Genomic DNA, 20,854 nt, shown 5'->3' on the forward strand with positions numbered 1-20,854 from the left:
TAAATTGCCATGTTGGCACTTTGTGATACATTAGTGGGTTTTGGGTTGCAGTTTGGGCACTCAGTCTCTCTAAAAGGTTCACCATCACTGCTATAGAAGGACCGTAGACATAATGATCTGGAGCAGACCCTATTCACATGTATGGGAGAGTTTCTGTAAATGTGAAATCCTCTATTGTGACAAGTGGACTCTGTGTCTTATCTACATATACATGATAGCTGTGCTGATAAGTGAGGTACTGCTGCAAAGTAATTACAAAAAACAGGAATATAATATGGCCTAGTGGACAAAGTTAGAACTGCAGGATTTTATTTTATTTTTTTTACATATATAGTAACATGGAAACGCTTTAAAAACCTCACCAAAAAATCTTTAAAAATATGTTTAACATAACATTTTTAAAAAAAAAAAAAAAAATTTTAAAGTCATTTTTTGGCAACACATTGCCATTAAGGTCTATTCACATGACTGTGTCCGCCTCTGGGCCATCAACAACAGCCATTAGCGGCCATTTTATATCCGTAGGACACCAATTTTCATAGATATGAGTCTATTGAGAGGACATATCCAAAGAATTGGACATGCAAATAGCCCCGATTGAAATGAATGGATTTTAAGGCAGCCATCTGATGGCCGTCACATGGCCATTATTTGCGTTTGTGTGAATAGAGCTTTAGAAAATGATTGAACCAGATCATTATATTTAATCTTATGATCAACATATCCCCAGTTCATGGTTTAAAGGCGTTGAACACTCTGTCATTACTGTACTTTATCCACATACTAATATATAGTTATTACAGGTTCAAAGCCAATGCCCTCTGAGAGTCGCTGCCGAATTCTTTACTATACTTTGCTCAGCTATCAGCATGGCGCTCTGGTCCTCAAGATGGCCTCTAATAAACCAGACCAACCCACTGGTGGCCATGAAATAACACTCTGCACGGCATGGGAAATACACACATGGGCAGTGTTAGGTTACTAATGGATGGGTTTGGTCACATGCCCTTCCATCAGCAGCCATGTTGAAAACCATGCAAGAAGGGAAGTGGACAGTACTATATGAGGGATTGGTGCCTCTCCATGGAAGACATTGGCTCTCCACCGCTACTCGCTGTATCTTAGTGGTTTACTGCATTGTTTCCAGCGCATTTGGAAAAATGAATGACAAAGCAGCCAACCCCTTTAACCGTGTAGTCCGGAGTGACATCACTGCACTACCTCATAAGAATAGGACACCCATGTGTTTGTAACTATAAACCCTCTTCTTCTCGGGATTAATCTAATTTTTCCTTCTCTGTTTTCCAGGTAACCACATCTTACCAGATGAAGATTTAGCCGCTTTCCACTGGAGCTTACTTGGACCAGACCATCCATTAGCTTCATTGAAAGTAAGTGAATAACCTCGGTGTGTTGTATAATTCGAGATTTGCCTAAAACTGTGTGAATAAATATGGGAATACCATTTCTGATCATTTCTATGCTGATATGATGACTTTGTTACTGGCCGAAGGCTCTGCCAGTTCTCAGCCCAAACCCCCAACATCTACCTTATTCTTCTGCTATATTATAGTAATTTCCTTATACGATTATGGGTTGTCTGGGATTAACAAAAACTAATCCGAGAGCAGGACTTTGGGAGGGGCAGTAACTAAAGTCAGAAGCGAGTGCAACAGGAAGGAGAAAATAAAGGTGTCCCGTGGGAAACATTGATTCCCCATTTATAGGATAGATGATAAATGTAGGATCCTGCACCCGGACAACCCACCAGTAATGACGCCCTTCATGTGTGGATTTTGCTTCTCCACTCATTGTTTATGAGGCCAACAATATGTTCACACAACTGTGGGTGAAAACTGCTGCGAAAAACGTCCATTTTTCATGAGCATTTAGCACCCGAGAGGCTGTCGGTTTACACAGATCCCTCATACATTGCAGTGGATGGAGAGATCCATCAAAATGGCCAAAAATAGAGCATGACCTGTATTTTGAAAGATAAAAATATCAGTCATGTGAGTATCCCTCATTCACAGACAGTGAAATTAATGCGGACATGTGAATATAGGGTTACATGGACAGTCTAGTATTGCGCTGAGGTGGTTTCCTCTAGGTGTTGGGAGGGTTGTATTTATCAAGTCCCACATACCAAAATTTTGGTTTGCAGCTTTTTGGGAGAAATCCCCTCCTTTACTGTGGTTGTGCAGTAAGCCCTTGGCTCCCCAGTTCTAGTGATTTGTAGGGGTCCTAGCGACCATACAGTTATCATCTTCCTTGTGTATAGGCGATAAATGTTTTTCATGGGTTAACCCCTGTAAAATGTTTAATCTAAATTAGCAATATCATAAGGAACTTTTCTCATTCACTTCTGATACCTCATTCATCTGGGATCTGAGACCCCCGGGGGTGGGGGATCAAGTATACATTAAAGGGGTTATCCAGAGAGTAGTAATTTACTTACCTAGTCCTAGGGATCGCTGTTGATGGAACCAGGGGTTCTGGCGAGGTCACAACCCTCGAGTCATGTAATCTACCCCAATCTCACAAGTAATTACCTGTGTTATGGGGGAGATGGGATGGAGCAACCCGGGAGGCGGATAGCTGCATCGGATCCCTTGACCCTTGAGGCTCATAGCATTGCCAGAACCCCTGGGTCCATTTTCAGCGATCCCTGAGACCAGGTAAGTAAGTTACTACTCTCCAGACAATCCCTTTAAGGCCTAAGTAGATGCTGTTTGTGGATGTAGATTGCTGTGATTATCTTTTCTGTAATTGTTTGTTAGCTGTATGATTATGATAGATGTAATGCTTGTCTACAGGCGCTTACAATGTTTGTACAGGATGCAATACAGAAGGCCACGGGTCAATAAACCATGACTGCTGCTATTCAATCTTCAGAGCGATAACTCGTCTTTCGTGACAATACCTCTCCGTGTACAGACGAGTTTACCAGAATCACATCTTGTACTACTTGTTGGGTTTTGTCCGATTTTTACAGCACCCTTGCCTATGTTTTAACATAATACATAGTATAATCCTCCTTCTATTAAAGACTTTTTCTGCGATTGTAATGATGATCACCTATGCATAGGGGAAAGACTTTTCCTTCAATGGCAAAGACTAGAGGGCCGCACTCGTCAAAATTATGGAACAATGACTGTGTTGCCTATGGGGATCATTGACCTTTGAAGAAATTACAGCTATAAGGTGTTCTGATATATGCATGGCACTTTTTTAAAATAATAATAATGTTCTTTTTTCACATTTAGGTCCGTGCTCACCAGCTTGTGTTACCCCCATGTGATGTTGTTATCAAAGCGGTCGCCGACTATGTCCGTAATATTAAGGATACAAATGATTTGGACTCAATCTCTACTGATGTATTCCAGCATTCACAGGTACGGTAACTTACTGTCCGATGTCTAATCTCGGTCTGGTCCTGACTAAGTGTCCCAGAAACTTTTCATAAAACATCTTACTGTACTAGCTTTTAACCCTGAGCTTTGCTGAAGGTCTTGGCACTAGTCAGACCAACATGTTTCACACATCCTTGGCTTATGAGTCACTAAGTATTCGCTTATATGACATTTGATGTGATTTGTTAACAAAGGGAAGACGTCAGATCATGATAATGTGGAATGAGAGAAACAGAAAACTGCTTCTAAGATGGACAGTGCACCATTGTCTTCTTTAGTATTGGTACTAAAGTGGTTGCCATAGTGGGGAGGGGGGGGGGGTCCCTGCTCAGGACCCTTCCCTCTATGACCCAAAATGGTTCACACTCTGAGAGCAGCTCCTTCGAGTTGACTTGGATTGTCCTTACATGGATGGCCTCTCTGATGTTAAATTTGCCCTGTATTGACTATAGAACTACAGGACTTAGGAGTGACCATACTGATGACCATTTAAGGGTTAGTTAACACGGGGAGCGTTAAAGAGCACCTTTCATGGATTTAGGCACATGTGGTGTTATATACCGCTGGAAAGCTGACAGTGCGCTGAATTCAACGCACTGTCGGCTTTCCCGATCTGTGCCCTGGGTGAAGAGCTATCGGTGCCGGTACTGTAGCTCTTCACAGACAGAAGGACGTTCCTGACAGTCTGTACTTTAAGACCGGGGAGGAACGCCGCCTCCCTCTGCTCACAGTGCACGTCCATAGACGAGTATTATCAGGAGGGGAGGGGGCGTTCCTCCCTGCTCACACTGTACAGCACTATAGGCGCTGCTGTGCAGTAGGACGTTCCTGACAGACTGTCAGGAACTCGCTTTTGACCGTGAAGAGCTACGGTATCGGCACTGATAGCTCTTCACCTGGGGCACAGATCGGGAAAGCCGACAGTGCGCTGAATTTGTCGCACTGTCGGATTTCCAGCGGTATATAACACTGCATGTGCCCAAATCCATGAAAGCTCCTCTTTAAGGCAGATTTTGGCACTGAGAGTCAAAACCCGACTGTTGCAGCTTCCCCCTCCGGAGCAGGCTCAAAGGAATGGGCTGACTGCGGAGGTTGTTGCCGCAAGGCAGAATCTGCCTGAAGAAAGGGCAGCCCGCTTCTTTTTTCTGTGAGCGGCATGTTGCTACATAGACCACCATTGTGAGGAGGGCAGATTATGACGTGGATTACGTGCCATAATCCGCCCCCTCTTTGCCTGTGTGAACTAGCCCAAAAGGGTTGTCTAGGAATTGGACAAATCACAGAGGAGGCCGGCAAATATGCAAAATAGAGCTCTGGTGTCCGTTGCCGCTGCTCGTTCAGCGCACACTGTGCCTTTGTTAGCAGAAGTCCTGCACCGCATGGGACTGCTGAGGCCAAGCAGTGGTGATGTCACTCACATGTCACCAGAGCGCGTTCCTGCGACTACTCATCCATGTTACATGTGGCGCATGACTTCTGGCAACAAAGGAACTGCTCATCTCCGAAATGACAGTGGTGAGTTTGATTTCTTTTTTTTATTCTACTCATTCTCCCGCCTCTTCTGTGATTTGTCCAATTCCTGGAGAGCCCCTTTAAAGGTTTGTATCCCACACAGCATTTTTTTTTTTGTTTTTTTAATGTCACTGTGGTTGTGATTTTGGAACCTAAACCAGAAGTAGATTCAGAAATAAGTATGCGTTCTTTCTTTTAGATTTTTTGTTCTTTTTAATATACCTCTGGTTTTAGACCAAAAAAGTCAATGTTGTGGCCAACATGGTGTCTCAGTGGTTAGCACTGCAGCCTTGCAGCGCTGGAGTCCTGGGTTTGAATCCCGCCAGGAACAACATCTGCAAGGAGTTTGTATGTTCCCCCCCGTGTTTGCGTGGACTTCCTCCCATTCTATAAAGACATACTGATAGGAAAAAATGTACATAGTGATCCCTATATGGGGCTCCCAATCTACATTTTAAAAAAAAGTCAATGTTTTTAGAAAAAAAAACCCAAAAAACTGTGTGCAAAACAGCAAACAGATGTGTCTACCTTTCTACGTAGTTAATGGCATTTCCCAGCCATTTTTATGGTAATTGGATAATTTCGGGGGATAATGTTTTGATCTTGGAGACAGGACTGCATAACTACAGTACACCCCAATAGGGTCTAATGGTTGGTTGGGGGCCGGACAAAAAAAAGTCTTGACGTGTTTTCTTTATCTTCAATATTAATGGTTAATTCTGTTTTTCAGTCAAGAACAGATGATAAGGTTTCCCGGTTCAAGAGAGCAGTCGCGTACTACAGAGCCACCAACAAGCCCCTGCCATACCCAGCAGCTCCATACCCTGGTCAGTCTGAGCAATGATCTGCATCAAAACCAGTACGGGATCCGGTTTACGGCTTTGTAGCTGGTGCTTATGGCTATGAATTGTGAAGGGTTACATCTTCTCTTACAACAGTAATTGTTTTCTGATGTTCAGAGGAGATGTGACAAGCTCTGGAAGGAAAGATCCTGAATGTTCAGAACAAAACTCTACATTTGATCTGATTTAAGTCGATATCCCTTTAAGTCAAAATTATTTTAATGGATAGCAGGTTTTACAAAGAGGATACCACATTGCTTCCCATTACTATTTTCTTCATATCTGCAAGCACAGGGTCAGGGAACAAAAACGCCACCCTGTAAGGCCTACTTGAAGACAATATGAACGGAGTTACTTTAGAGCTTTCCAGACAACTCCATAGGAATGTGTGGTATAACTCTATATGATATGGAGACAGAGAAATTTCATTACCATGGCATGGCAACAATCAGAACTAATGTAGACGTGGATTGTCCCATTTACATCTATTGCAGTGTGATTCAAGCAGGGGAAAGTTGCATATCTGTACTACAAACTTCTGTAGGATAGGTCATCCATATTAGATGGTGGAGGTCCGACTCTTGGCACCCCTTCTGATCCACTCTGTTGTTTACTTGTTGTCTATGTATTTTGTGCTGGTAGTGGTATTGGGTAATACACCACTTGTACTAAATAGAGAACATGTACATAGATGGACCAATGTAAACTCCCAATAGCTGATCAGCAGGGGTGCCAAAGTCAGTCCTCACCAATCTGATGTTGATGGCCTGTCCTAGCAGCAGTATTGTAAAATGAATGCTATATGTACTAATATATATAATTCTCTATTGAACTTGCTATTTATTTATGGTGTGTTTCTCCTCTTTAAACAGGCAGACCAAATAGAGGCCCAGGTATGATGCAGGTAAGTCCATCCGCTCAAAAGGCTTACTGTTGTTGATGGGTTTTTTTTTTTTGGTTTTTTTTATAATGGGTAAACCTTGTCCAGGCCATTTAGTGACTTTTTTGTTTTGTTTTTTTAAGTTAGTGTGGTTGGGTGTGAATACCCCTTCCTGCCATTTTTGTGTTTTGTTTTGTTTTTTTTCTTCCTGTCTTCCAAAGGCCATTACTTTTTCCTTTTTACGTTCACATAGCTGGACGAGGACATGCTTTTTGACATTTTATAAATCTGAGGTCTTGTCAAGCTGGACAAATAGCGAAACCACACCGCATTTGTATAAGTTTTTGTTTTTACAATGTTTCATCTGCTTCCAGAATTTTAGTTTTGGTCCAAAAAGTTGTTCAGTTATCAGAAATTTAGAGTTCGAAATCCAAGTAAATTAAAAAAAAAACCAAAACATAAAAAACTGGCTGCTATAGAAAATGGCCACACTCTTGTATCTGCTTTTTGTATATGTTTTTATAACATTTTTTTTTCCTGTAATTGACTTTTGATCTATTTACAGGGACCACACATGTCCGTCCCGAGTGGGGCTCCCAATAAAAGTCCATATCCATACAGCCTTTCTGAATCTGTCGTCAGTCCAACAAACAAAAGTGTGTCTGAGCAGAATAATTACAGTAACATTCCTCATGAAGGCAAACACACACCCCTGTATGAGCGGTCCTCTCCTATCAACCCAGCGCAGAGCGGGAGCCCAAACCACGTAGACTCTGCCTACTTCCCAGCATCATCTGCCTCATCCTCATCCGATAATGATGATGGCAACGGAGGAGCCACCAAGTGAGTGTCTTCAATTTATCTTCTCAGCTCAGTACCAGTTACCCATAAAAGTGGTGATAACTGTTGCTTTTGGTCTTGCTTGATATAGTTTCTTAAAAGAGGGGTGTCTCACCTTGGCGACCCCTGTCCGTAAGCCCCATTATGGCATATGGGCATCATGCAGTGTCTACCCTTTAGATTTTTCCAACATGAGCCAGAGCAAGAACTAACATCTAGTGTCTCGTGCTCTGGTGGACAATGTACATAATGTACATTCTTGTGTAGTATATAATATATGTATATATATATATATATATATATATATATATATATATATATATATACATATATATGTAGTTATATTTATTATAATATAAATAAATAGTTGCATGCTATATTATACATTTTTTGCTGCATCTTGGATTTTGGCCCTGTGCTAAAATTATAAAGAAAACAAAAAAAACATCTACTTTCCTCATCATTCTGCTCTCTGATTTATCATTCTGATAAAGTGAACACAAAAAATTAGAATTTTTCAGACCCTTTCCTCAGTATTTAGTTCAAACAACCTTGTCAGCCTGAAGTCTTCTTGGGCACGATGCCACAAGGTTTGCACACTTGGACATTTCTGCCATTCTTCCGTGCCTGATCAGAATGGTGACCATCGGTGGACAGCCATTTCAGGTCTTCCCAGAGACGCTCAATTGGCTGGACCCACTGAAAGACATTCAAAGCGTTGTCCCCAAGCCAACTCTGTGCTGTCTTGGCTGTGGGTGTTTTTTTTGCAAACTCCACACAGGCTTTCACATGTCCTTTACTGAGGAGAGGTTTCTTTCTGACCACTCTGCCATAAAGCCCAGATAGGTGGAGTGCTGCCATGATGGCTGACCTGGAAGTGTCCCTAATTTGCACAAAGGATCTTTGGAGCTCATCCAGAGTTGATGGTTGGGTTCTTGCTCAGCACTCTTACCAAAGCCCTTCTCCCAATTACTTAATTTGGTGGGGTGGCCAGCTCTAAGATTGGTTGTTCCAAAATTCTTCCATTTAACAACTATGGAGACCACCATGTTCTTGGGAACTTTCAGTTTAGCAGAAATTATTTTTAGTCCCTTACTCCAGATCTTTGCCTCCATGCCATCCTGTTCCTCATAGCTTGTTTTTTTTACGTTGATATCCATGGTCTTCTCTGTGGTCTTCTATGGGGGGCTGAGTTGCAATACCAAGCAAAGCCCCTACACATTGTAAAGTGCTGTGTAGGTAAGCGGCCCTTGTCCCAGCACTGCAGCCTCTTCTCACCCCGCCAGTTTCATACTAGTGATGTATCCGAGGGAAGGGTCATCGATGTCACAATTCTGGAAAAATCTTAATTTTGCTAAATGGGTGCAATGTATTTTCTTTCGTCACTGCATGTTTCATGTTCACTTTTTTTTAAATTCGCTCACGATTTCCCTTTCAGTCACATCAGCGGGACCAAACCTGACTGGGATAAAAAGAGTAAATCACCGGGCAAATCAAAGAAAGATGCCGCAGACCAATCCAAGGTAACCTCGCCATGTTCCTAGGCCCCCAATATATATAAAAATGGGAGAAATCTTTGGGAATGCTTTCTTACAGGTTTCCCAGTCTATCTACAAATTATGAGTGAAATGGGTCATTCTACCTCATTACTATATTTTTTCCTTTCATTTACACAGGCTGAAAATTCCTCTCCTTCCCCATCAGGATCCAAGGCCACAGATAAGAAGGGCAACCAGGGGGGTTTGCAGATACCTTGTCTTCTTTCCATGCCCACCAGGAACCACATGGATATCACAACTCCTCCGCTGCCTCCTGTGGCCCCTGAAGTATTGAGAGTAGCAGAACACCGTCACAAGAAAGGGTTAATGTACCCCTACATTTTCCACATACTGACAAAGGTATGCAACGCCATATATTATAATGGGAGAACTATACTAAAATCCTTTACGTGTTTAGTTAGCATGGTCATAATCTAGTTTGAGGATGTTTTCAGCAGTGTTAGATGTTGAGGTTTACTAGATTTTAAAGGGGTTGCCCGAGACCTAAAGGTAATGACCTATGCTGATACAGGGCTGGAATTTGTAGAGGAATTCATGGCATAATTCTCTTGTGTGAATCCGCCATTACAGCTCTGCTTTCATACATTTGAATGCAGTTGCACAGCTGGATTTCTTGGCAGTGTACAGGGCTATTTTTTTTTTTTTTTGTCTCTGTGCACTGTATGGAAAACAGCTGATCAGTAAGTGGGCCGGGTGACAGACGCTAATCTAGCAATAGGTGATTAATCTTGGGTCTTGAACAACCCTGTCAGTAACCACTTTTTATAATAACCCAATTTATTTTATAAAGGGAGAAATAAAAATTCCAGTCACAATTGAAGATGAAGCAAACAAGGACCTCCCCCCTGCCGCAATCCTTTACCGACCAGTGCGCCAGTACGTTTACGGAGTCCTGTTCAGCCTGGCAGAAAGCAGGAAGAAAACGGAGCGTCTGGCATTCAGAAAGAACAGAATGCCCCCAGAACGTAAGTGATCGAATAAGTCACTGGGGAAGAAACTGCAGCAAATATAATCATTTATTTATAGGACAGAACCAGTCTGTGAGTACGGTTGGGCTTTTCACGTTACATTAGCCAAAGCTGACACCCCGCAGCACTTCTCTAAGTGATTTATCGTAAGCAGTAATATTCTATTCACTGACCTCATAGGATTAGATCTCTATGGACTGCTACATGTATCTTACAAGGGATTGTATGAGACTAGAAGAAGAGGAAAGAGAGCCCAACGGAGGATGAAAGGAACACACATATGACCTCTGTAGGAGAATGGGCACCTATGGATATGTATGATGTATGCACAGGGAGCCATCTTGGCGCACTTGCCAGTGTAAATGCATACTAATTTATCAGACTACTAAACAACGGGAGCAAAAAAATCTTTTTTGGCATATTTGGCTTATAAAATATTGCAGTAATTCAGCTAGTATTCCACCATCTGTAGTGTAATAATGTAATTTTCCAAGGCAGAAAATGAAGTTTATTGGTTCCTTCGTGCACTGAATGAAAAACCTTTGTCAGCTTTAATAAAGAAAAAAGTAAAAGGGCCCCGGAAAATGCAGAGGAATTAGAAGCACAAATCTACCTCAGAGTCGTCTTCATTTTCCTCCTCACAGTGGGATTTTGAAGCAGAGCATTGGCTTTCTGCTTTGGTCTTCCTCTGTTCTTTGGGCGTAGAAAAATTTGGCAAAGTAAACGTTCAATAAGTGAGATGCCGAGCCAACCCTCTGAGAATAGAAGAGGGAGAGAAATGAACAAACAAAAAAATTCCGAAATGGCTGAATCGTCCACGGATTCCGCCACAATATCAAGCAGGATGGTTATTTTTTCAGCGTCCTGCTCCGATTTCTGCTTCCCATTGAATACAATAGGAGGCAGCGTCAGGGCAAAATCCACATCAAAATCAGATGTAGATTCTGCTGTGTGAACAGTCCCTAAAGGGTCCCATTCAAGGCCTAACAGCAAAAGGCATACTAATAGTAAGGCTGAATACACATTATAGACACTGCATTACAGCTGTATGCATGCGGATGGCTTTAGTATTCATTTCTGTGCCTATACCTTACAGATTACCCAGTCATTATTAAGGAGTGGGCTGCCTACAAGGGAAAGTCTCCACAGACCCCTGAGCTAGTGGAAGCCCTTGCTTTCAGGGAATGGACTTGCCCAAATCTAAAGAAACTTTGGTTGGGAAAAGCAGTTGAAGATAAGAACCGGAGGATGAGAGCTTTTCTGGCATGTATGAGATCTGACACACCAGCCATGCTCAATCCCGCCAATGTGCCCACTCACCTCATGGTGCTGTGCTGCGTTTTACGGTAAGTGGCTTATACTTGTTAATAACTTTGGCATGTTGCAGAACAATTTGTCAATTTCAATTTGCCAACTGTGCAATAAACTATGTATATACCACTACAGAAAGAGGGTGAAAATTTGGCGCAATTGCACCTTTTTTATGCCAAAAAAACTGGTGTAATACCCTTAATATGTATACTCTATGTCCTGCACTACAAGCTCTGTCTCCTCTCTCTCTCTCTCTCTCTCTATCTATCTATCTATCTATGTAGGTTTTTAAGATTTTCTTTGTAGTAAGTGGGATGAAACCAGTCCATGAACTTAGAGGTCACTTAAAATATATAAATGATTGATAACCTTTCAACATATTTTGCATAAATGAACAGTACAGGCGATTATAAGAAACTTTGTAATGTATTGTATCAGTGGAAATCGCCCCTATCTCTACGTATTAGGAGAATAACAGGCGATAGATGCGTTTCCCTGATCCCTTCCCTCTGCTAAAATGATTTTAACTTTAAAATTCCCTTTTATTTCTCAAGACGTTCTGCAGGTCACTTCACTGATATCTATAAAAATCTATAAGAGAGGGAAGGGGAAGGGAATGAACAGGAAATGCAGGAGAGAAGAGAAGAAACACTTGCTTAGTCAGTCAGATGCTGCAGCTAAATAGAAGCTTTCTATCACAAGAATATGGCTTCATTTACATTAGTGCAAGTGTCAGTATTCCTCTGTATATGTCCTGTATGTTCTTGGGACTATTTCTGAGACAGAGACAGTTCTAAAACAGATTCTCTTCTGCTTACTGTGTGCAGTGTATGGCAGCTATGCTAAATCTACCAGCTCAGAGAGAAATGCAAACTAGGGATAGAAACTAAGGGGAAAATTGCTCAAATCTAGTGGCCTGATAAGTGTTATTTACTATTCATTTATGCCCATTGTTTAAAGGTTAGATGCACTTTAATTTGTGCAAAAATAACTTTAGGCTTCTCTTTGGTGACTTCTTTGCTTGTAACTCCTTACTGACTACATGTGATCATGCATATCAGTGTTTTGTCCACTATGGACACCTAATGATAGAAATCGTGAGTTACCATTTAATACTAAACTACAAATCTGTGATCTCAACATTTTATTTGTTTCCTTATGCAGGTATATGGTGCAATGGCCTGGCATTAGAATACTTCGCCGCCAGGAACTTGATGCCTTTCTTGCCCAAGCTCTGTCACCAAAACTCTATGAGCCTGATCAACTTCAAGAACTCAAGGTAAATGCTCCTATATTCAGTAGGGTTATAAGAAGTCACCTTTGTGATTCACTTTACAACATGGGGAAAGATTTATCATGCTTTGTACACCAGATTTTTGGCATGCAAGACATGAAAAATCGTAAATTGTAACACATATCGGGCCCTTTTGCAAAAATTTGCAAGTTTTTCCCCCTTTTGTGCTGCCCTTGCCATTCTCATTGAAGGCCATGTAAGACTTATGATCATTTATGCCAGTTTACTGACACAAATGATGTCTTAAAACTACGGCAGATACAAGATGGCATTGATTTCACTGCAGGTGGCATGACCCTGGGCAGGGAGCATCTGATCTGAATAAATGCGGTGTCTTAAAGATAAGCATTTAAAACCTTCGGAAACTACTTTTAAGCAGTGTGTTTTTGCAAGACGACGATCATGGTTTGTTTTTTTTTTGTTTTTTTTTTAAATACTGGACAACCCCTTTAAGAAGTTTGCCATTTTGCCTGTATCAATAAACGTCTTGTTACAGATTGATAACCTGGACCCCAGAGGGATTCAGCTGTCTGCCCTGTTCATGAGTGGAGTAGACATGGCTCTCCTGGCCAACGACGCCTGCGGACAGCCCATTCCCTGGGAGCACTGCTGTCCTTGGATGTATTTCGATGGAAAATTGTTTCAGAGCAAACTTATTAAAGCCACCAGGGAAAAGGCCTCACTAATTGACCTCTGTGACGGTCAGGTATGTGACCAGAGCCGCAGGTAAGTTCTGTACTCTTCTAGAGCGTGTGGACTAGACGTCACTTGGCAGCATGCGCTCTACAATAACCTTGGCGTCACGTAGCAGATACGTTGCAGATTTTCCAACCAAAGTGGAACATTCTCAGTGTGTTACAGTAGCAGCAAAGTAGATAAGATTGCAACAAATCTCATCCCCGTGTTGCAGCAAATATCCATGCAGAAATTGAAACGAATACCAATTCTTAGTTACTGGGGATTTTCACAGCACTTTTTAACATTTGCAGATTTGAGCGTGAAATCCACAATTAAATTTTGATATCCCATGTGGACGTACCCTTCGGACTCCAAGGAAACTTAAAATGCCTCAAGCTAAAGTTGATCATACAATTTAGATATCGGTCAGGACACTTACTTTCCCTTATACATTACATGGCAGGCAGGTTTGACCAACATTATTCTAATGGTGTATGGTCACCATTAGAAATGTGTACAGCAATGTTCAGAACTTGTGCAGTGAGATCAGGTAAGAGAGACAGATGCTAGATAGTTCAAGATAAATCTCCTGACTATTTTTGTTTTTTTTGCTGCAGGCAGAACAAGCTGCCAAGGTGGATAAGATGAGACAAAGCATCCTGGAAGGGCTACACTTTTCCAGGCAGAACCATCCACTGCCATTCCCACCACCACCTGCCATGCCTTTCTACACTGCTGCTATGTATCCACGACCTTTTGGACCAATGCCTCCACCTCCAGGCAGAGGAAGAGGATTCTCTGGTATGTAGAAACCAGATTTGGAGATGAGCTTCCTTCTTTGTTGCATTTTTTTAGGATGCAAATTTAGCACTAAGGACGTTATCCACTTTTCCAAAATTGATGGCCTGTCTTTAAATTAGGTTGGTGGCGGTCCGATAGTCCGAACCTCACCTTTCTAAAACTGACGACTTATCATCCGACAGTCGGAACCCTGCCTATCTACAATTGATGAATTATCATCCGACAGTCGGAACCCCGCCTATCTACAATTGATGACTTATCATCCAACAGTTGGATTCCCACTTATCTAAAGTTGAAGATTTATCATCCGACAGTCGGATGACCCTTTTAACTTAATATTACTGAAAGGATCCTACACTATGGCGACCATTTGTTCCCTGGGTTCTGAGTAGATTTGAGCTCACGTCAGACTAACCTGTTTTGGTGTTACCATTTTATATGTGAACTATAAGGACATTAAACACTCCATATAGACTGATATGCCTAATGCGGGCTATGTAGGAAAGGTGCTGTATATTTTTGCTGTGTTCGAGTCTTCCACTGCCCTCTCAGACCCTGATTTTAGGTATTACAGAGTATATTTATAGGATAGCTTGCTGGAGGTTGTTGCCTTTTTAATCCTATGTAAACTCACAGCAGGAATCTTGTAATCTCATTGTATGGTCTCTGGCCACATGGTCTGGTATGGAGCACAGTCACAAAAGCCATGTGAATGCTAAACACAATAGAGCTCCCAAAAGTACAAATCCTAAAACCAGCGCTAATCTGGGCCTTTGTCTAAGGCGTTGGAAGGTCCTAGGACAACAAGGTAATGCTTTTGTCCACCTATTGTGAAGGTTAAGTGAAGAAGAAAGGATCATTGTAAGTGGACCTTCCAAGCGTAACCACAAAACTACTTAGAGAGTCTTCCACCATATTGTTCCCTTTGCAACTAATAGCAGTGCGGTCAAGGGCAATGTATAATGTTTGCATACATACCACTGAGGTGCTTGAATAGTCTCACATGCTTGTGAAACACTTTTATTCCTTATGTCAGCTAGCTTATTGTTGCACCAATTGGTGGACACTGTCAGGCTCTGTTTTCAGTTCTTTATGCTGCCCCACTCTGGCTAGCACTCTTGCGCTGAGCAGTGAGGCCGGCACATCACACAGTGCAGTGATATTGATAGCCGAAACTAACAGCACCAATATCTCTGCAAACAGGGTAACTAACTGCAAAGTAACTGAATTCAGTGCACTGTCTGGTTTAAAGCCGTATATAACATGTCCTATCTTAGAGGACAAGAAAAGTCCTCTTTAACCCAATCACTTGCAAGTTTTTTAATATTTTGTTCATTTTTATTCAGGAGTCCAGCCCATTCCTTCTCAGGGAGGTAAGCTTGAAATAGCTGGGACAGTGGTTGGCCAGTGGGCAGGAACAAGACGTGGCCGTGGCAGAGGACCATTTCCACTGCAGGTGGTTTCTGTTGGTGGACCAAATAGAGGGTAAGTGCAATGTCTCAGCACTAGCATGGTAATATATCCTATAGTAATGTCAGCACTCTACCATAGCTATCTTCATGGTTTATATATCTGTGCTTTATTAGAATACCTACTATATGCCGATATCCTATCCCAGTGGTCTCCATCCTGTTAAGAGACTACAACTCCCGCCATGCTATGCAGCCTGCAGCTTTCATGACATGCCTCAGGTTGAATGAAGACTCTTGGGGAAGGGGGAATGGTGGTCTTGATAAATTTCCCCCACTGATGCTGAATCTTATGCTGCTACTTTGCAGAATCCTAATAATAAGAACTTCTGAGTGAATTTTCTGGGATTTTTATATTGATTGTCTATGGGGTGGGATCTGACTCTCAGGACGGCACTTGAGTAAGCCCGTCGTCTCTTCATTGTATATGTAGAAGCTCAGTCCCATTCCCTTACATAGGACTGAACTGCAGAAGGATCACGTGACTTAATGTGCTGCTTATGTTCTCAAGTGCTCACTTGAATACTGCAGCCCCTTCAGTCAACTGATCAGTGGGGATGATGGCTGCCGGACTCTCACTAATCTGATGACCTTTCCTAAGGATACCCCTTTAAATTTCAGAACCGTCTCTCTTTTTCTTAAGGAAGATGGTATATGACTTTCTCTAGCAGTTTTGTAATTGTAAAAATATCATTGTTTTTATCATTCACAGACGCCCCAGAGGAGTTATATCAACCCCGGTTATAAGAACATTTGGAAGAGGGGGCAAATACTATGGAAGAGGAGGATACAAGAATCAAGGGCCATCTCAGGTACATAACTACTCTGGGGTTAACATTCTGGAGGACCTGGTATTGGACAATATTTGTAGTGAATTTATTAACCCTTCTAGTTTTCTGGAGTGGATGGCTGTGATGGTGATGCATCTTGAGCATACGACACTGCCCGTTTTTGCTCCAAACATGCGTCACATTGTTGGTTCTGCGCCTTGATCTCACCTTTGTACAGAAGTGGATGGGGTAGTTTGACGACTAAGGCACGACAGGACGGGGACACCTCAGCCCACCAGATTTACTATAACCCGTACCAGAAAACTGGCGTGAATTGTACCTGAAATATACACTAGTTCCTAACTGGTGTAGATTCCAATTCTGGAGCAGAGGAGCCTCATAATAATAAAAGGAGTTGTCCAGGATCTGAAGGAAATTGATACCAATGGCCTATCACAGGATAGGTCATTAGTATTAGATCATTCGTGGTCTGACACCTGGTTTCGAAGCAGTCCTGGTCCTAGTCAAGTGAATGGGAGTGGGGCCATGGTTCCAGTCTGGAGGTTCCAGTCTGTACACTTGAATATGGGCAGGGCTGCATCCAGGTGTCAGACCTTGACCAATCTGATACCCTACCCTATCTTGCACCAGTTTATTTTTAGTTTATTTGGCTTACTTATATAACACCATCATATTCTGCTGCTTTACAGATATTGTCAACAGTGTCAAATATAAGACTTTCCAATGGGATTCATGTTGCCGTACATATGGCTGCAGTATATTCTATCACATCCATGTAGCTCCAATTCACTGTCCTTTGCAATAAGTTGTGAAATTTGTGACAGTAAGCGTTCCTTATTGGTGTTTTTGTCTTTAGACCAAGCCGGCATATGCCACTTCTGCAGCTGAAGTGGCCAAAGAGCTTAAGACACAATCCGAAGACTCCAAATCATCCGCCGTGTCTTCAGATGGATCTCTGACCGAGAATGGAGTGGGGAATGAGGAACCGCAAGCTTCCCAGATAAACGGGGGCTCGGGAGATGTCCGGCCTTCTAATCACTCTGAAAGTGCCTTAAGCAGTGACTCTAAACAGTGCAATACAAATCCTCACTTAAATGCACTAGCTCCAGACAGCGGGCGCCGGGAAGAGGAGACTCTCGAGGCGGCTGTCTTTAAAAAAGAAGAGTAAACTTATTTTTCTAGAGGGTGAAGGATGTTAGACAGTTCAGGGTTAGGAATATCTGGAAAGATGGAGAGCCTACAGTTACGTACATTTTTTCCTTTCCGTAAGAGAAAAATGAGGATTTGGAAATTCGGATCCCTCTTCTGATGTCAGGCTAAAAATAAAAATAAAAAAGAGAAAAGATTTTATTTTACTTTCTAACCAGTTTGTAGTCAATATGCTACAGGGAAAAATCATCAGCTGAGAATAAGAAGAGCATTTGACTCCCATACTTAAAGAAACATACACACGAGATAAAACTGGTTATAACGACGACAACAAGAAAGACAAAAATAAAACCGCTTGTTCTGTTTCTTGCGATACCAGAACACCAATTTTTTGGCAATTTTTTTCAGTATATAAATATATATATAGCTTAAATATAATTTGTAGTATCTGGCACCATATGTATGCCATTATATTTGATTTTACATTACTGTGTCACAAGATGAAAAAAAAAAAAAATCAGAAACTTTTGGTTTCCAGATTCTGATGATGAAATATGGCACAAGTTTTTTTTTTTTTTTCGTTTTTTTTCAACCTTTATTATTTCATCGCTGTTGACGTGGTTTTTTTTTTTCTTTTTTTTTTTTTTTTTTCTCTCTACTAAGACGTGCAACTTATTGGAACACGAAAAAAAAAAAATATAGCGTAACCTTTGCAGATTTTTTGCTGATATGTTAAATACTCATTACTCATACTATTCAAGCAAGTTAGAAAAATCATAGGGGAAAAAAAAATGACCTTATTTTTTTTTTTTTTTTAATTATTTTTTTTTTCCGAACCGCGAAAAAAAAAAACAAACGAAAAAAAAACAGGCGTTCTCAAAAGTTTCTGTGATACTGTTATACCATGCATCCGTGATCAATGAAGTTGTGTGGTTTTTGAATCAGACGTAGACCATTAGTGCTACTATTGACCTGCATGGTTCATCATTTTAAGGTGTGTAGTTAATATTATGCATGTTCTTGTCCTATTTCTACCATTCTTACAAAGTTCTGTGCCCATCTGCAAAACAAGAAAAGAAAAAAAACTAATAATCAGTAATAGTTCTATGAAAGATGTTACTTATGTTTAGTCATTGACTGATCTCTCTCTCTCTAACCTTTAAAGAAAATTTTGTGATTATTGACCTCTGTTGCATTTATCCTAAAAACAAAAAAAAATAATAATTATCTAGCCGTTTAAATATCAACGTTTCCCTGGTGTATCCATTGCTGTATTGCATTATTGTTCTTTGTTGCTGTTTTCACATTAGAAACTATGAATTCTGTGAAAAAAAAAAAAAATCATAAAGTGCTTTGATCTTTAATCCTCCCCACCCCCACTTCTTTAGCAGGATAGGCTCGCCGCTTCCTGGCATCTTCTCTTTCGGGACGTAGCCTCTTCCTTCCACCAAGTACACCTGTATCATTTTGATGTTTCTGTTAGTGTTTCCAAAACTTTTAAATGTACTTTTTTGAGGAAAAAAAAAAAATCCAAAATCACTTCTTTCTCTTCGTTTTCATATAATTCTCCTGATGCTCTTCATCACTCATTAGTGATCAGAAATGAGGTGTAACTCCCCCATTCCTTGCCCGCAAGAGCTGAGTAGGTATTTTTTGATGTAAGTTGAAAGGAGTTTTGCCCCAACTCATGGACTGTGCAAGAATGAACTACTGTTGGCTTTGACTGGAAGTCGGTGGATTGTGGTGCGTTATGTTTGAAGGCTATTGAATGCAACTTACAATGCTTAATAAAAATCTTTATTCTTTTAGTATAAATCTGGGATCCTTGTTTTTTTTTATTGCTTTATGATGTCTTTGTCTCATGGTTGGGCTTGATTTACCATATATACTCGAGTATAAGCCGAATTTTTCAGCCCAGTTTTTGTGCTGAAAAAGCCCCCCTCGGCTTATACTCGAGTAAGATTTCTCTTCCTATACTGTGATACCAGTATAGGAAGAGAAAAGCGATTTGTCATCAGTTCTTTCATGACAATCCCAAATTATTTCTTACAATTATTAAAAGTGAGTTAGAGTTACTGAGGCTGGATATTTCGCGCTAGGCCACGTTGGTTTGGTAACCTGTAAATTATTGGGTAGCGCGGCGTCCTTAGCAGCTACACCACTATACAGTCTCTGCAGCCAGGAAATAGCTGGTTTTTAACGCGATTTGCCACAAATTAATTAGCCTCTATTTTCCCAGTCCCTAGCCTCTTTCTGCTCTTATCCTACCTGTCTGTTAGGTTTTCGCGTTTAGAGAGCCAGTAGTTGTCGGAGCCAAGCTTAGCTTGGGAACAGCTGACCAATACCCTCAGGCAGGGCCTAGTCAGCCGTCATAGTGCTAGGGACAGCTTACCTACCCTGTTTCCCTAGTAGTGCTACTACCATTCTGACCACGGTTGTCGGGCATTAACACACACGTGACACCCTCCATATCTTGTAATTTCCCATAGTGGCCCCTCCACACCTTATAATGTCCCATAGTGGCCCATCCCTCAGTATAATGCCCCAGAGTGGCCGCTCCGCACAGTATAATGTCCCGTAGTGGCCCATCCCTCAGTATAATGCCCCATAGTGGCTGCTCCACACAGTATAATATCCCATAGTGGCCCCTCAGCGCACAGTATAATGTCCCATAGCGGCCCCTACAAACAATATAATGTCCCATATCATCCCGTCGGCACAGTATGTCTCATAGCGGCCGCTCTGAAAACAAACCAAGCGGCCCTCTCCTGCGCTGATTTAGACCTCTCAGAGGCGTCATCATGCTGCATGCGCTGAGACGCAGACGTCTTATGGCCTGGTGAAAGGAGGAGGCGGCAGCAGCAACAGGAGCATCGGTGGCAAGGTAGGTGAGTAACATACTTTTTTTTTTTTTTTTATAATAGGCCGCTACCCAGTATCACCCGCTGCCTGAGGCAGACAATCAAAAGATGAACACTTCTTCCCCCCAGTATTCAGTCCAGGAAGAAGGGGCCTCTTTTGATCATCTGCCTCAGGCAGCAGAGAGGCCCCCCTTCCCGGATTGAATACCAGGGGGGGAGAAGTGTTCATCTTTTGATCGTCCGCCTCAGGCAGCAGAGAGGCTAGCTTCACCACTGCCCATAGTGGCCCCTCCACAGAGTATAATGTCCCATAGTGGCCCCTCCACACAATATAATGTCCCATAGTGGCCCCTCCGCACAGTATAATGTCCCATAGTGGCCCCTCCGCACAGTATAATGTCCCATAGTGGCCCCTCCACACAGTATAATGTCCCATAGTGGCCCCTCCACACAGTATAATGTCACTTAGTGGCCCCTACACTTTTT

The 20,854-nt window shown here is 41.8% G+C and overlaps 1 protein-coding gene across 1 annotated transcript in view; it reads left to right on the forward strand.

Moving 5' to 3' along the window:
• Nucleotides 1–19,322, forward strand: part of FAM120A (family with sequence similarity 120 member A) — a 39,385-nt gene extending 20,063 nt beyond the window's left edge. The window contains exons 3-17 of the mRNA XM_075286619.1: nt 1,309–1,391; nt 3,267–3,395; nt 5,656–5,752; nt 6,640–6,671; nt 7,213–7,490; nt 8,926–9,010; nt 9,164–9,385; nt 9,837–10,011; nt 11,111–11,360; nt 12,490–12,604; nt 13,116–13,325; nt 13,915–14,098; nt 15,445–15,583; nt 16,280–16,379; nt 17,215–19,322. Of these exons, the coding sequence (XP_075142720.1) occupies nt 1,309–1,391; nt 3,267–3,395; nt 5,656–5,752; nt 6,640–6,671; nt 7,213–7,490; nt 8,926–9,010; nt 9,164–9,385; nt 9,837–10,011; nt 11,111–11,360; nt 12,490–12,604; nt 13,116–13,325; nt 13,915–14,098; nt 15,445–15,583; nt 16,280–16,379; nt 17,215–17,526 (2,411 nt within the window). The 3' untranslated portion in view covers nt 17,527–19,322. The remainder of the gene's footprint in view (nt 1–1,308; nt 1,392–3,266; nt 3,396–5,655; nt 5,753–6,639; nt 6,672–7,212; nt 7,491–8,925; nt 9,011–9,163; nt 9,386–9,836; nt 10,012–11,110; nt 11,361–12,489; nt 12,605–13,115; nt 13,326–13,914; nt 14,099–15,444; nt 15,584–16,279; nt 16,380–17,214) is intronic.
• The last annotated feature ends 1,532 nt before the right edge of the window (nt 19,323–20,854 follow it).

The sequence above is a fragment of the Leptodactylus fuscus genome, chromosome 9 (assembly GCF_031893055.1).
Source record: "Leptodactylus fuscus isolate aLepFus1 chromosome 9, aLepFus1.hap2, whole genome shotgun sequence".
In the NCBI taxonomy this organism is placed as follows: Eukaryota; Metazoa; Chordata; class Amphibia; order Anura; family Leptodactylidae; genus Leptodactylus; species Leptodactylus fuscus.